Source organism: Xyrauchen texanus, chromosome 6 (assembly GCF_025860055.1).
Source record: "Xyrauchen texanus isolate HMW12.3.18 chromosome 6, RBS_HiC_50CHRs, whole genome shotgun sequence".
Classification (NCBI taxonomy): Eukaryota; Metazoa; Chordata; class Actinopteri; order Cypriniformes; family Catostomidae; genus Xyrauchen; species Xyrauchen texanus.
The window spans coordinates 17774830-17788560 of NC_068281.1; the positions used below are offsets into that span (position 1 = coordinate 17774830).

General features: G+C 44.2%; 1 protein-coding gene across 3 annotated transcripts in view; it reads right to left on the minus strand.

Annotated features, from left to right (window-relative positions):
* astn1 (astrotactin 1) overlaps nt 1–13731 on the minus strand; it is a 449912-nt gene that overhangs the window by 156190 nt on the left and 279991 nt on the right. For all 3 annotated transcript variants that reach the window (XM_052129056.1, XM_052129055.1, XM_052129054.1), the window contains one exon: nt 579–683. In XM_052129056.1, the coding sequence (XP_051985016.1) occupies nt 579–683 (105 nt within the window). The remainder of the gene's footprint in view (nt 1–578; nt 684–13731) is intronic.

The window sequence follows — 13731 nt, forward strand, 5'->3', positions numbered from 1 at the left end:
AGCTGGTATCCCAGTCTAGTCAGGCTGGTCTGTTGTCTGGTTTTAGAAGAGTTTTGGGCACGTTTACAATAGTCAGACTGGGAGACCATGGCCAAAATTAGCTTAGAATAGAAAACCATCTTAATCTGGTTTAAGAACTGAAGAATGTTCATTTAAAATGTGTATATCTGTTAAAAGATTGTTTTGTTAACTTTAGGAGTACACTAGCATATAGTTGGGTTAAGATAATAGATTTGAACTAAAAGCCCTAAAACTGAAATAGCATGGGATCTTTGCATGGGAAGTTTCTTAAACACACTCACCATCATGGATCAACAAAGCACTGAGAACCGCCTTACATTGGCCAGCCATAGTATGAAAGTAATGAGGTTATTCTTCTCTACTCTGAGCTAATCTTGTGCATCCATAGTGAGATTTCTCCAATTTAAAAGATAGAAAGACAGAAAGGCAGTCTACCAGATCACTAGTGGTATGTCCAGCTAGCCTAATGTCTCTTTCAAACCACCAAATCTACTGTCCACTCCATCAAATCAATACTTGATCAGTACATGCATGGAAGAAAGGTGAGATTGTTTTACCTTGAGAGAGGGTCCACTGGTTAAGCTTCACATGGTACATAATGGACCGCAGCTTCCAGTACTGAACCAAGGGGTAACCAGAAACCTCACTGTAGTTTACCATACCTAAATTACAAAAACAGAGACAATGAGAAAAGACAGTTGTTTTTTGTGTGTTTTTTTTGTGTGCAATTTTTAAGTGAGGAGAATTTATGTGTGTGTCAGCTGTGGGACCACCATTAATTGTGGAGTTGAGTAACAAGGGCCCTTTCTGGAGTAGGGCTCACTGATACACAATACAGATATTCCATGATATTATCATGAACTTGCTATATATAGTAAAGCTATTGGTAGGAATAAAATAATTTTCGGAATAAAATGTAGCACGTCTCAGTTTTCCATCTGTTAATAATGGGGAGTTTCCCCAATCTACCCTATTTCTTCCAATGCCAGCGGCTTCCCCTTCTCCACCCCTATAAGAAATGAAAGTGGTCTGTCCTCAAGTTCAGCCAGAGCAGAGCATGTGCCACACGGTGCAAAATCATGTACATTACAACTGAAAAGAGTCTGAAATCAGACTTTAAAGCAAAAACGGAGTGGACAAAAAGCAAGAGGTAGCAGACAATTCTTTTTCTTACAGAAAAAAAAGGTCAGTCATGCGTGTCAACTTAGCTACTTAGGTAAATATGTTTTAGATATCCCTGTAAACAGGGTCCAAAATTAACACTGGTCATGTGCCAAAAGCAAAATTAACACAGACTCAGCACATAGCAAACACGGGAAAGAAAAATCGCATTTGGTGAGTAAATAAAACAATTATTCACCAGTTGGCAGATAACATTATTAGCAACCACATAATTTACATTAAACTATGAGAACAATAATCTGATCCTTGCTAAATAAAAGTGATATCTGCCACAACCTACACATCTTCAAACATCTTATTTATCATCTATCAGTGAAAACTTAGCCATCAGATGTTTATCTATGATGCCTAAAATTTGTATTTATTTTTTTCTCCAGAATTCCATGAGCTACATGTGGAATATTCCTTACATTAAGATACCAAAATAATATGTGAAGAACAAAATGTATGTAATTTTTTTCTGAGAGGTGTAGTTTAATTGTATTTACACAATGAATAACCTGTGTTGTTTTTCACTTATTTACAAGGGGAAAAAACAGCTATATAATTCCACTGTCATAGAAATAAATTTGTAATTAAAATAATGCTAAATACTTTAAAGAAATATATTTATAATATTGTAACCACCTCCCTACTATACCTAGGTAAAGGCTACACAAAAGAAAGGGGTTCCACCCATTGAAAATTGCCTATTGCAAATCACACCAGAATCTTCAGGTCATGAGAGAACCCTCTGATTTTTCCTCTTTTTAATGTTTTTAACTACTCCGTGTAATGAAAAAAACCCCATCAAAAATAGCCATATGAATTAACAAAACATTGAAAAAAAAAAAAAAAAGAAATACCAAAACTTATACATTGACAATCATAAGCAGCTTGTTTCCCTCTCAGATGGACACAATAGCAGTATTCCAATAATCCCCATTCCTTTAAATACTCCTCAATTCCATAGACAACATAACTTAGACAATCACATAAAGCATGACTTATCTGTTAGAGTCCAAAGGTGCATGGAAGACCTAGGCCAAGTCTCTGATGGAAATGATTAGAAAAGTCCAAGCAATAGCAGTAGAATAAATCCAATCCAAAAAATGGTGCATGGAAAAAATCAGTATCCACTTTCATCCGCAGTCCCTTCAGTCATGTTTGCATGTAGCTACCTTTCTCATTCCTGCAGGCGTTTTCTACAGACTCCAAACACAGAGTATATAAATACTCTGTCAATGTTTAGCAATATGTCAAAACATCATATGTCAAGCATTGAAATACATTCACTTAACATTGTATCCCCTGCCGTAGTGGAGGGCCCCAAACAGTTAAATCACCATCTCCCCATAGCACCTGTCCTCCCTACTTCTTCTCTCCCTCTTTTAAAGAAACCACGTCCTAGTGACAACATTCTCCCCGGTGACCCCTAGTGGCCGGGAGAAAATTACACCCTGTAATAGTGGAACTGTTACATACTCCCCTATTTACTGGAAGAGTTAACTCCCCCATAATAAGACTTAAGGTTCTGTACATGAATTGTGTCAAAAACCAAGGGAGTGTCAACAAATGAAATGGAATAGTTTACACAACCCAACCTTTTACACACTTTAGCTGGGCCTCTCCACTTGGCTGCCAACTTGGCCATATAACCTTCCTCAGCTCTGGACACAGGATGAGTTTTCACCCAGACCAAATCTCCTTCTTTAAAATCTTGCACCTTCCTCTTCAGGTCATAGAATCGTTTCTGCTTTTGTTGGGCAATTTCTACATTCTCTCTTACAAGTTCTATCAACTCTTGCTGTCTTTCAAGCAGCTCATAGGTTTGACTATCAGGCTTTGGAGGAGTTGGAATGGCCCTTTCTAGAGGTCCTTTCAGAGAACGTCCCAATGCAATCTGGGCTGGAGTAAAACCTGTACTCTCTTGCCAAGCAGAATTAATGGCAAATCGAAATTCAGGAAGCCATCGATCCCATTGCCGATGATGATCTCCTACATAGGAAGCCATCATGGTTTTCAAAGTGCGATTTATCCTTTCTGTAAGATTGGTCTGTGGGTGATACGCAGTCGTGAGTTTTCGAAACACTCCCCATTGCTTACAGACTAGGGTTATGAGGAGTGAGGTGAATTGCGCTCCCCGATCCGACACCAGGTAGACAGGAGTACCCCATCGGGTGAAGATCTCCTCAACTAGGATCTTGGCTATTTGCGGAGCTTTAGCTGTTCGTAAGGGGAACAGATCCACCCATTTAGAACAATAATCCACCACCACCAAGAGGTATTCGTGTTGCTTTGCACTCTTCGGGAAAGGTCCCATTAGATCTACTCCCAGCATGTACCCAGGTTCGACCACCGGTGTTGACTGAAGCAGTCCAGATAATTTGGAAATGGATGGCTTATATTTTTGGCATACCTGACATTCCTTACAGTAGCTCCAGATATCCTTTCGAATGCTAGGCCAATAAGCAACTTCAAGAAGCCTCATGAGAGTTTTTAACTTTCCTAAATGACCACTCAGAGGACTGTCATGGGTAAATTTCACCAATTCTTTCCGATGGCCTTTTGGTATGATTAACTAAAACTTCTGACCATGCTGTTTAGTTGGTACACTACGGAAGAGATAGCCATTTACCATAGTGTAGTGGATTCGCTTAGGGTCACGTCCCTCTCCCGAAGGCACTTTGGATATCAACTCCTTTACCTCAGGGTCCTCCTGTTGGGCCTCTGCTAATTCATTCCATTCAACCGGCAGGTCTATGGAATTCTCAGACATCCGAGAAGCTCTACATACTGCAAGCACCCCTGTAGGATTAGTTTCTTCATTGCTACTAGACAAGGCATCAGGCACAACACTACATTTCCCTTTGCGGTATTTTACTTCGAAATCAAAGCCTTGAAGTCGAATAGTCCAGCGAGTTAAGCGTGAGGAGGGCTTGGGATGATTGAACACCCATGATAATGCTGCATGATCAGTAATGACTTCAAATCGCTGCCCCTCAAGATAAGGCCTCCATTTCTCCACTGCCCAAACAACAGCAAGACACTCCTTCTCTGACACTGAATAATCTTTTTCAGCACCTCGGAGCAATCTGGAGGCATAGGCAATCACAATTTCTTGGTCATTTTCCTCTTGCGTCAACACAGCTCCCAGCCCCACTTGGCTTGCATCCATCTGTACTTTAAAGGATTTATCAAAATCAGGGGGGGGTCAACACAGGAGATTCCGTCAATGCCAGCTTTAGATCACTAAAAGACTTCTGGCAGTTTTCGGACCAAATCCAAGTAGATCCTTTTTTCTTCAAAGCATTTAATGGTGAAGCTCTTTCAGCAAAGTGAGGGATGTAACGATGGTACCAGCCGGCTAGGCCTAAGAATCTCTGCACTTCTTTGAGAGATTGTGGAACTGGAAATTCCCTGACAGATTTAACTTTCTCGGGATCTGTCTTCACCCCATTGGATGACACAACATGTCCCAGAAACACCAGTGAACGTTGGAACAAATTACACTTCTTCAAGTTAAGCGTTAATCTGGCTTCCTGAAGACTACTGAAAACTTGGGAGAGGTGTACAAGATCTTCAGCTTCATTTCTGGAATATACCACAATATCATCAATATAAACAAAGCAATGTTTCCCTTTAAAGTCTTTCAGCACTATTTCCATAAGTCTTTGAAAGGAGGCAGCAGCGTTTTTGAGGCCAAAAGGAAGCCGTAGAAATTCATAGAACCCCGAAGAGGTAACAAATGCTGTCTTAGGAATGCTGTTAGACTCCATATCCACCTGCCAGTATCCACTCTTCAAATCCAAGGTACTGAACACTGAGGCTCCATGTAATGCCTCAAGGATTTCCAAGATTTGAGGCATGGGATAACAGTCTAAGTAAGTCTTGGCATTAAGGCCGCGGTAATCAACACAGAACCTTGTACCACCATCTTTCTTCGGCACAAGTACCACCGGCGATGCCCAAGGAGAAACAGATGGTCTGATAATGCCTTTGGACAACATCTCTTGTATTTCTTGTTCACTCACCAGTTGTTTATCCCTTGAAACTCTATATGGTCTCTTCCTAACAGGTACCTCGTTGTGGGTAATGATGGAATGCTTAACTATCTTGGTATGCCCAGTGTCAGTGGTACATACAGTAGGCCACTCTTTCATCACTCTCTGTAGCATTGCCTTGTTTTCAGAGCTAGTATCTGCTGCTTGCACAAGTTGTTGAACTAATTGGTTTGATTCTGTTGACTGAGGAAGGGAAGGTCCTACAAGATCGGGAAATACTGCAAGGTAGAAAAGCAGATGAGGTAAAGAAAGAGCTTCATTAGAACTGAAAGAATGACTCCTAACTTCACCCCCGTGCTGGGAAGGCAGGGTATACTCCTCTTTGGAGAAATCCAATATAATGCCCGAAGACATCATAAAATCCATCCCCAGGATCAATGGAAAAGTCAGATCATCATTTTTCATTACATACAAGGTGACAGCAAATCTCCTCCAGAGATGGCCTATGTGCAGGAGTTCAGATTACACCCACCTCCGGTGTACAGCGAGGTGGACCCAAACCCTCAACCCATCAACATACGTCCTCGCTGTATGACATGTTGAACTCTCTGCTAGCTGAACATCACAAGATGTTTGAATTAAAAGTCGGGATTTGAATCTCCCAGACGCCTCTCTGACACTGAGATTGGTACTTGTTCCTCGTTTGAGCTGTTCGCATCGAATAAGCCATCTGTAACTCCTGCAGAGGGCCAGAGAGAGGAGGAGATGTCTGGACCAGGCGAGGCAGAACGCTTTCAATAAACAAAGAGGACATTCAATATCGGGCGAACAAAGGTTTCGCCCATGTTTATGTCCCAAAGACCGATCAGACTCTGGTCTGTCTGTGCCTGAAAAGATTTTCAAGTCACACTTATGTAGAATCAGGGAAATATGGGAATGATCACTTGAGATTATGGGTGATGATAGAATAAGGATGACTTTTATTTTCAGAAGCCATTCAGAGATGCTATACATAGTGCCTTACATTAGCAAGACTAATGTTTTGCTAGGTTTTCTGTGAAATGAGTGTCTGAAGTCTGCCACCTAAAGTGAAAAGCCATCCTCCCCTACAACACCGTATCATCATGTAAATCTTCTTTGGTGTACGTCTTAGCCAAAGAGATACAATTCTGATGTACAGGCTCAGTGCTTTAATGTTCGTGTTTGCACAGGCAATTCTATGCAAAAGGGAAAACCTAAAGCTTTTAGAAAATGACGTGGGAAAATTACAAATGTAGAACATTATTTTGTCTTTGGAGTGGTAGATAGCATCTCTGCTCCAGTTGTTGACGTTCATCTATAATCTTTCATCAAAGGTCGAGCCGCTGACCTGAAAGGTCTGAATTTCTGAATGTAATGCAAGGCAGAATGTATCCGTGTTATTACAGATAACATATCTTTGTGCAAAAATGTTGACTATTATGTCATGTTTGCCAGTAGATTTAAGTAGCATAGTCGTTGCAATGTAATGGTATGCCAGAAACAATGGGGGAAAAAAACCCCATCAAAAATAGCCATATGAATTAACAAAACATTGAAAAAAAAACAGAAGAAATACCAAAACTTATACGTTGACAATCATAAGCAGCTTGTTTCCCTCTCAGATGGACACAATAGCAGTATTCCAATATTACCCATTCCTTTAAATACTCCTCAATTCCATAGACAACATTACTTAGACAATCACATAAAGCATGACTTATCTGTTAGAGTCCAAAGGTGCATGGAAGACCTAGGCCAAGTCTCTGATGGAAATGATTAGAAAAGACTGAGTCCAAGCAATAGCAGTAGAATAAATCCAATCCAAAAAATGGTGCATGGAAAAAATCAGTATCCACTTTCATCCGCAGTCCCTTCAGTCATGTTTGCATGTAGCTACCTTTCTCATTCCTGCAGGCGTTTTCTACAGACTCCAAACACAGAGTATATAAATACTCTGTCAATGTTTAGCAATATGTCAAAACATCATATGTCAAGCATTGAAATACATTCACTTAACATTGTATCCACTGCCGTAGTGGAGGGCCCCAAACAGTTAAATCACCATCTCCCCATAGCGCCTGTCCTCCCTACTTCTTCTCTCCCTCTTTTAAAGAAACCACATCCTAGTGACAACATTCTCCCCGGTGACCCCTAGTGGCCGGGAGAAAATTACACCCTGTAATAGTGGAACTGTTACAATATTATCATTTGTTTTGTAATATTTTAAGTTTATTTCAGGACCTGTGAAAATGTCAGTTAGCAAGTTAGACTTGCCAAAATTACCTGAGAGCAGTAATGCCTAAGATGGACTGAATGACCAAGATCTTTTCTCATTTCAGAAATTGTATGGCAAATTTTTTAACTTGAAAATCAGAATTAACTTTATTGCCAAGTATGCTTACACAAGGAATTTTACTAGGTAACAGAAGCTTCCAGTGCACAGAAAATCTAAAAAAACAAAACAACATGACAGATAATAAAATAAAATCACAATAAGTACACAATAAGGCAAGAAACGTCTAGGTTACGGATGTAACCTCCGTTCCCTGATGGAGGGAACGAGACGTTGTGTCGGAGAAGCGACACTAGGGGTCTCTCTTGAGCGCCGAATATGCCTCTGATCCATTGAAAAAAGGCCAATGAGAAGTTGGCAGTCAGTATTTGCATACCTAGCCCCCGGACATACGAGTATAAAGGCAAGGCAAATACTAGAGTTCATTCAGGATTTTTCTGAGGAGCCGGAAATGGTTCTGGCCACTACAGCGGTTCGGCTCAGCGACGTGGCCGGGAAGACACAACATCTCGTTCCCTCCATCAGGGAAAGGAGGTTACATCCATAACCTAGACGTTCCCCGTCTGTCACTCTCTCCACGTTGTGTCGGAGAAGCGACACTAGGGGTCCAATTTAAATCCGCCATGCGCTGAGCCGTGTACGTGTTCTGCTGACACAGGAGCGGGCAGGTATTTGTTACGTGCCATACGACCAGCTGTGTCAGACTGCACGTACCCTTCCCCAATGCCCCAGAAAAGTCGTCGGAATCCTTATGGTTACACTAGGCAGAGGAACAAGGTGACGCTTGCCAACCTGGGAACGGGCCAAGCCTGGCTGGGCCTCTTTTCTCTCTATGTTTCTCGCATAGAGCAATAGACAGCCGGGGCCCTTACACGCACTGAGGGAAGGGGGTCTTACCCAATTCCCATTCTTCCAGGGGGGAAAAGACCCTGCGGAGACCACCCCTGCCCAACTGGGGAGGTACGGTGGTGAATACATCACATGTGTTTTTAGGCAACACATGGAAGTGGCGCGGTGGCAGATCCAGCCTCAGCGAGGGTGGAGTTGCTACACACGGCGACCGGGGGGGCAGCGAAACTTACCCAAGGAAAATGCGGTTCTGCTCGTAAGGGGACCGTATCATGGAAAATACCTACAGGGGGAGTCCGCGTAGGAGTCCCTACTCTGTGGAGCACCTATTCCAGTACAGGGTAGATCTGAGTACCCGCAGTGGATTGGGTCGGCAAGTTCTTCCGCCGAACTGCGGACCCATGAGGGCTAGGGAGGAATCGACCAGGGATTCGTGTTGAGTGGAGTCTCCTGGGAAAAAAGACGCCCTGTTTTACCTCAAGCAAGGGAAAGGGCGTATATACAACCGATTCACCCGGCCAGCCCATCAGCGTGTTACCGAGTTCTACTGGCTCGGACCTGAGAAAACACGGGATGAAACTGACTCTTGTAGAAAGGGTCGATGTCGCGGCAAAATTGAGACGTGGATGTACGCGTCCTTCAGGTCTACCGCTGCGAACCAATCTAGGTGCTGGACGCTTGTCAAGATACACTTGTGCGTGAGCATTTTGAACGGGAGTTTGAGCAGCGCTCGATTGAAAACTCGCAGGTCCAAGATTGGCCGCCTTTCTTGGGTACAATGAAGTAAGGGCTGTAGAAACCCTTCTTCATTTCGGTTGGAGGGACAGGCTCTATCGCTTCTTTGAGTAAGAGAGTAACGATCTCCGCGCGCAGGAATTTGGCATGTTGGCCGTGCACTGCGGTAAAGCGGACGCACGTGAAGGGGGGCGGGGGCCTGGCAAACTGAATTGCGTAACCGAGTCGGATGGTCCGGGCCAGCCAGGGAGACGGGTTGGGAAGTGAAAGCCACGCATCCAATCTCCATGCTAGGGGCACCAAAGGGACGGTTATTTTTGACGTACCCGGCAGGGCTTTGCAGCGGGGTGGAGCAGGTAGTACACCGTCGGGAGGCGCGGATGCGTCCCGAGGCTCTGGTGCTGAGAAAAGACTCAAAGCTCTTACCTTGCTCCGGACATCCGGCAGGGGGCGGGTTGGTGACTGAGGAGGAGGACCTGTAGTGGCATCCTCTGGACTCGTCAGAACCGGCCGGCCGGGGAGCAGTCGTGGGGCTGAAGGCTGGCCTGGGGCCGCGTCCAGCGTGCCGGGACTGTTGAGATCTGGGGGCAGAGTGCCGTGAGAACAGCATTTGCGGGGGGCATCTGCTTCCTGCAGAGCGCTCGACGCGTGGGCTGAGAGCTGAGCCCAGGTTGAGGCGGAGCAGCTTGTCGTTTCCTCACAGAAGGACACTCTTGGCGAGCAGACGGGGCAGGGCCCGGGGCGGCAGATTTGCTGCTGGGCAGGATATGTGATATCGCTTCCGTCTGTTTCTTCACCGCGGAGAACTGCTGGGTGAAGTCCTTGACGGTGTCGCCGAAGAGACCGAACTGGGAGACTGGGGCATCGAGAAAGCAAAGCTTGTCGGTCTCACGCATCTCGACCAGGTTCAGCCAGAGGTGTCGTTCCTGGACCACGAGGGCGGCCATCGCCTGCCCGAGTGACTGCGCTGTTACCTTCGTGGCTCTGAGGGCGAGGTCGGTCGCTGAGCGCAGTTCCTGCAGCACGTCGGGATCAGGGCTACGCACGTGCAGTTCTTTGAGCGCCTTGGCCTGGTGGACTTGCAGGAGGGCCATGGCGTGCAGGGCAGAAGCAGCAGTTCCGGTGGCGCTGTAGGCCTTCGCTGTCAGTGAGGATGTTGTCCTACAGGCCAGGGAGTACAGGGCGACCACACCAGGGGTAGCGAGAGCGGATGAGCGTGTGGCTTTGTGATGTCGTGTGGTGAACGGTGCCCTCCACAGCGACGTCAGCTCATCGTGCACTTCCGGGAAAAACGGGACTGGGGGGGCACGGCTGTGAGTGGTGTCGGGACCCCAGGAACCAGTCATCCAACCGCGATGGCTGTGGGAGGACGGGGGATTCCAGTCCAAGCCCACGCTGGTGGCGGCCTGGGAAAACATGTTGGATATCTGAGCATCAACCTCGGCTTGGGCGTGCTGGCCCGAAGGCGGCAGCCCAAGGGAGTCATCCGCGTCAGACACCGTGCTCTCCGATGCAGCGGCGAGCTCATACACCTCTAGCTCTAGAGGATAGGCAAGCTGGCTGTGAGGCGAGCTGCTGTTGCCTCGAGCACGGACGGGAGTCAACGAGCGTGCCGGGGGACAGGTGCCGACGGAGCCGCACTCGCTGCCATCCCCGAATCGCTTCCAGCGCCACTCGCACCGTCCTCAATCTCATGGGAAGAAGGAGCAATGCGAGGTGCGGCTGGAGTGGCTTGCTTACGGTTGTAAGCGAGCCGCGACCACAACGTTGTCATGGTCATGTTCTCGCATGAGAACATGAACTCGCATGAGAACATGAACCATCCACAAACGCAGCCTCGGTGTGATCGCTGCCCAGACACACGAGACAACGCCTGTGGCCGTCTGAACCAGAGAGCACTCTACCACATCCAGGAACTACACAGGGGCGGAAAGGCATCTTTACAAAGACGCGTCCTGAAAAGGATGTTCAACGCCGCTGTGTATTTGCTCTTTTAGAGAAAATTACTCTTTTAAAGAAAATCACTCTTTTATAGAAAATCACTCTTTTAAAACTCGTCTGAGTTTTTTATACTGCGCTGTCGAAGCGCCCAGGGGCAATATGCACTGCCGTGCAAGGAGAAGAATCGCCGCTGTAATGCGCCCTCAATCCAACAGCATGTAGTAGCGTCAGAGGAATACAGGAACGGGTGTGTTTCACTGCGAACAGCATGCACAACCATCGGCTCCGAAGAAAATATCGGAATGAACTCTAGTATTTGCCTCGCCTTTATACCCGTATGTCCGGGGGCGGGGTATGCAAATACTGACTGCCATCTTCTCATTGGCCTTTTTTCAATGGATCAGAGGCATATTCGGCACTCAAGAGAGACCCCTAGTGTCACTTCTCCGACACAACGTGGAGAGAATGACAGACGGGGAAAATAACTTATGTACAAATATGATATTTATATAGATACTGTATATAGTTTTTGCAAGGGAATGTAATGGTGGAAGAGGTAGGGTAAGTTACATGAATATACTGTAAATATGAGTGAATTGCTATTGCACATGATTACATTGCACAGGCACTTTTAACTGTTAATGAGCTGATTAAAAAAAAAAAAACTGTTCTTGTGCCTGACTGTTCTGGTGCTCAGTGCTCTGCAGCTTCGACAGAGGACAACAGTTTATAGAGGTAATAGGCTGGGTGAGTGGACCAGAGTGATTTTCTTAGCATTTTTTCTCAACATGTATAGATCTTGGTGCATGGGCAGGGAAGCACCAGTAATCCTCTCAGCAGTTCGAACTGTCCTTTGTAGTCTTCTAAAGTCCAATAACTTATACATGCATAATTTATTTGTTAGCAGGCATATTTATATTTTATTTTATTTATTGCTTGATATATGGTGCTATGCCCCTGCGTCAAGAGCATGCAGCTTCAACTAAAAAGTCTTCCGCATAGGATGCTCCTGTGCTTCCTCTATCAAGCATCCAGGTTAAGCTTCCTCCATCCTCAGTCCTCGCCTCCTTGCGGTGCATTTAGAAAATGTATGTATCTTTCATGTCTTTGGTCGGTTTCCGTGTTACAGGCTTAAGGACGGTGGAGTTAGGAAACAAGGATACACAATTTAAGAAATGAGAAGCACCCCTGGTTTTCATATTGAACATTGCATCATTTGTTTTATTATTTTAAACCTAAAGAACATATTTTTGTGAAATGTTTTGCTTGAGACGTGTGCTAGTGCAACTTGGTTAGATTTTTTGATATCTATTGGAATGACATTCATAAATTTTTAAGGGTTGCTTAAATTAAAATACAATTTGGGATCACTGTATTTTCATATGATGATAGCTGCAACATGGACCAGTTCGCCTTTGTACTATGTTGACAAATGACAGAGAGTAAATGCATGACTGCAAATCCCTTAATACACTGACAATTGCAGTCTGAATTGGATTTTGGAATAGTGTTTGCTAATCCTAACCTCGCTCAATTGGGTAAATTCTCTACTTATCATGCGTGCATGAATGCATCTCGGCAAAATGTACTGTACCCTGATCTGATGTGGCTTGAAAATCACAGTATTTGGATTACAAAAAAATGAAATGTGCTGCAAAAGATAAACAGTGGCTCTTATCGTTTGTCTGTCAATGCTAAAATGAGGACTGTCCTCAAAATCATAGCACTGACAAGCACTGAAATGGAAACTAAATGTTTTTTTACATTTTTCATTTTGACTATATCTCACTCTTAACTATCTTAGTGGATTACCCAAAATACTAATATATAATGTATATATATATATATATATACTGGTGGCCAAAAGTTTGGAATAATGTACAGTAGTTTTTGTTGTTTTGGAAGGAAATTGGTACTTATTTAAAGTATAGTCAGGACATTACTGATGCAAAAAACTGCACCATCACTATTTGAAAAAAGTAATTTTTGATCAAATCTAGACAGGCCCCATTTCCCGCAGCCATCACTATAACACCTTATCCTTGAGTAAGCATGCTAAATTGCTAATTTAGTACTAGACATTTAACAGTGTCTTTGTGTTTGAGTTGCCAGAGTATGCAATAGACTGGCATGTCTTAAGGTCGATATAAGGAAAAAAATGGCAAAAAAGAAACTGAGACAAAGAGACAGAAATCTGTCAGTCAATCATTGTTTTGAGGAATTAAGCTACAATGCTTGAAATTGCCATAAAAATGAAAATTTCATGCAAGGTTGTACACTTCAAAGAAAAAGTACAACTGGCTCTAACAAGGACAGAAAGAGATGTGGAAGGCCAGATGTACAACTAAACAAGATAAAAAGTACATCAGAGTCTATAGTTTTAGAAATAGATGCCTCACATGTCCTCAGCTGACAGCTTCATTGAATCCTACCCGCTCAACACCAGTTTCATGTACAACAGTAAAGAGAAGACTCAGGGGTGCAGGCCTTATGTGAAGAAATGCAAATAAAAGCCACTTTTGAGATAGAAAAAGAAAAAGAAAAGGTTAGAGTGGGCAAAGAAACACGGACATTGAACAACAGATAATTAGTATAGAGTGTTGCGGTTCTTAACCCACTACGTTTTTGTGGGATCAGCTAGACTGTAAGGTGCGTGAAAAGTGCCAGACAAGACAGCCCCATCTATGGCAAGTGCTACAGGAAGCA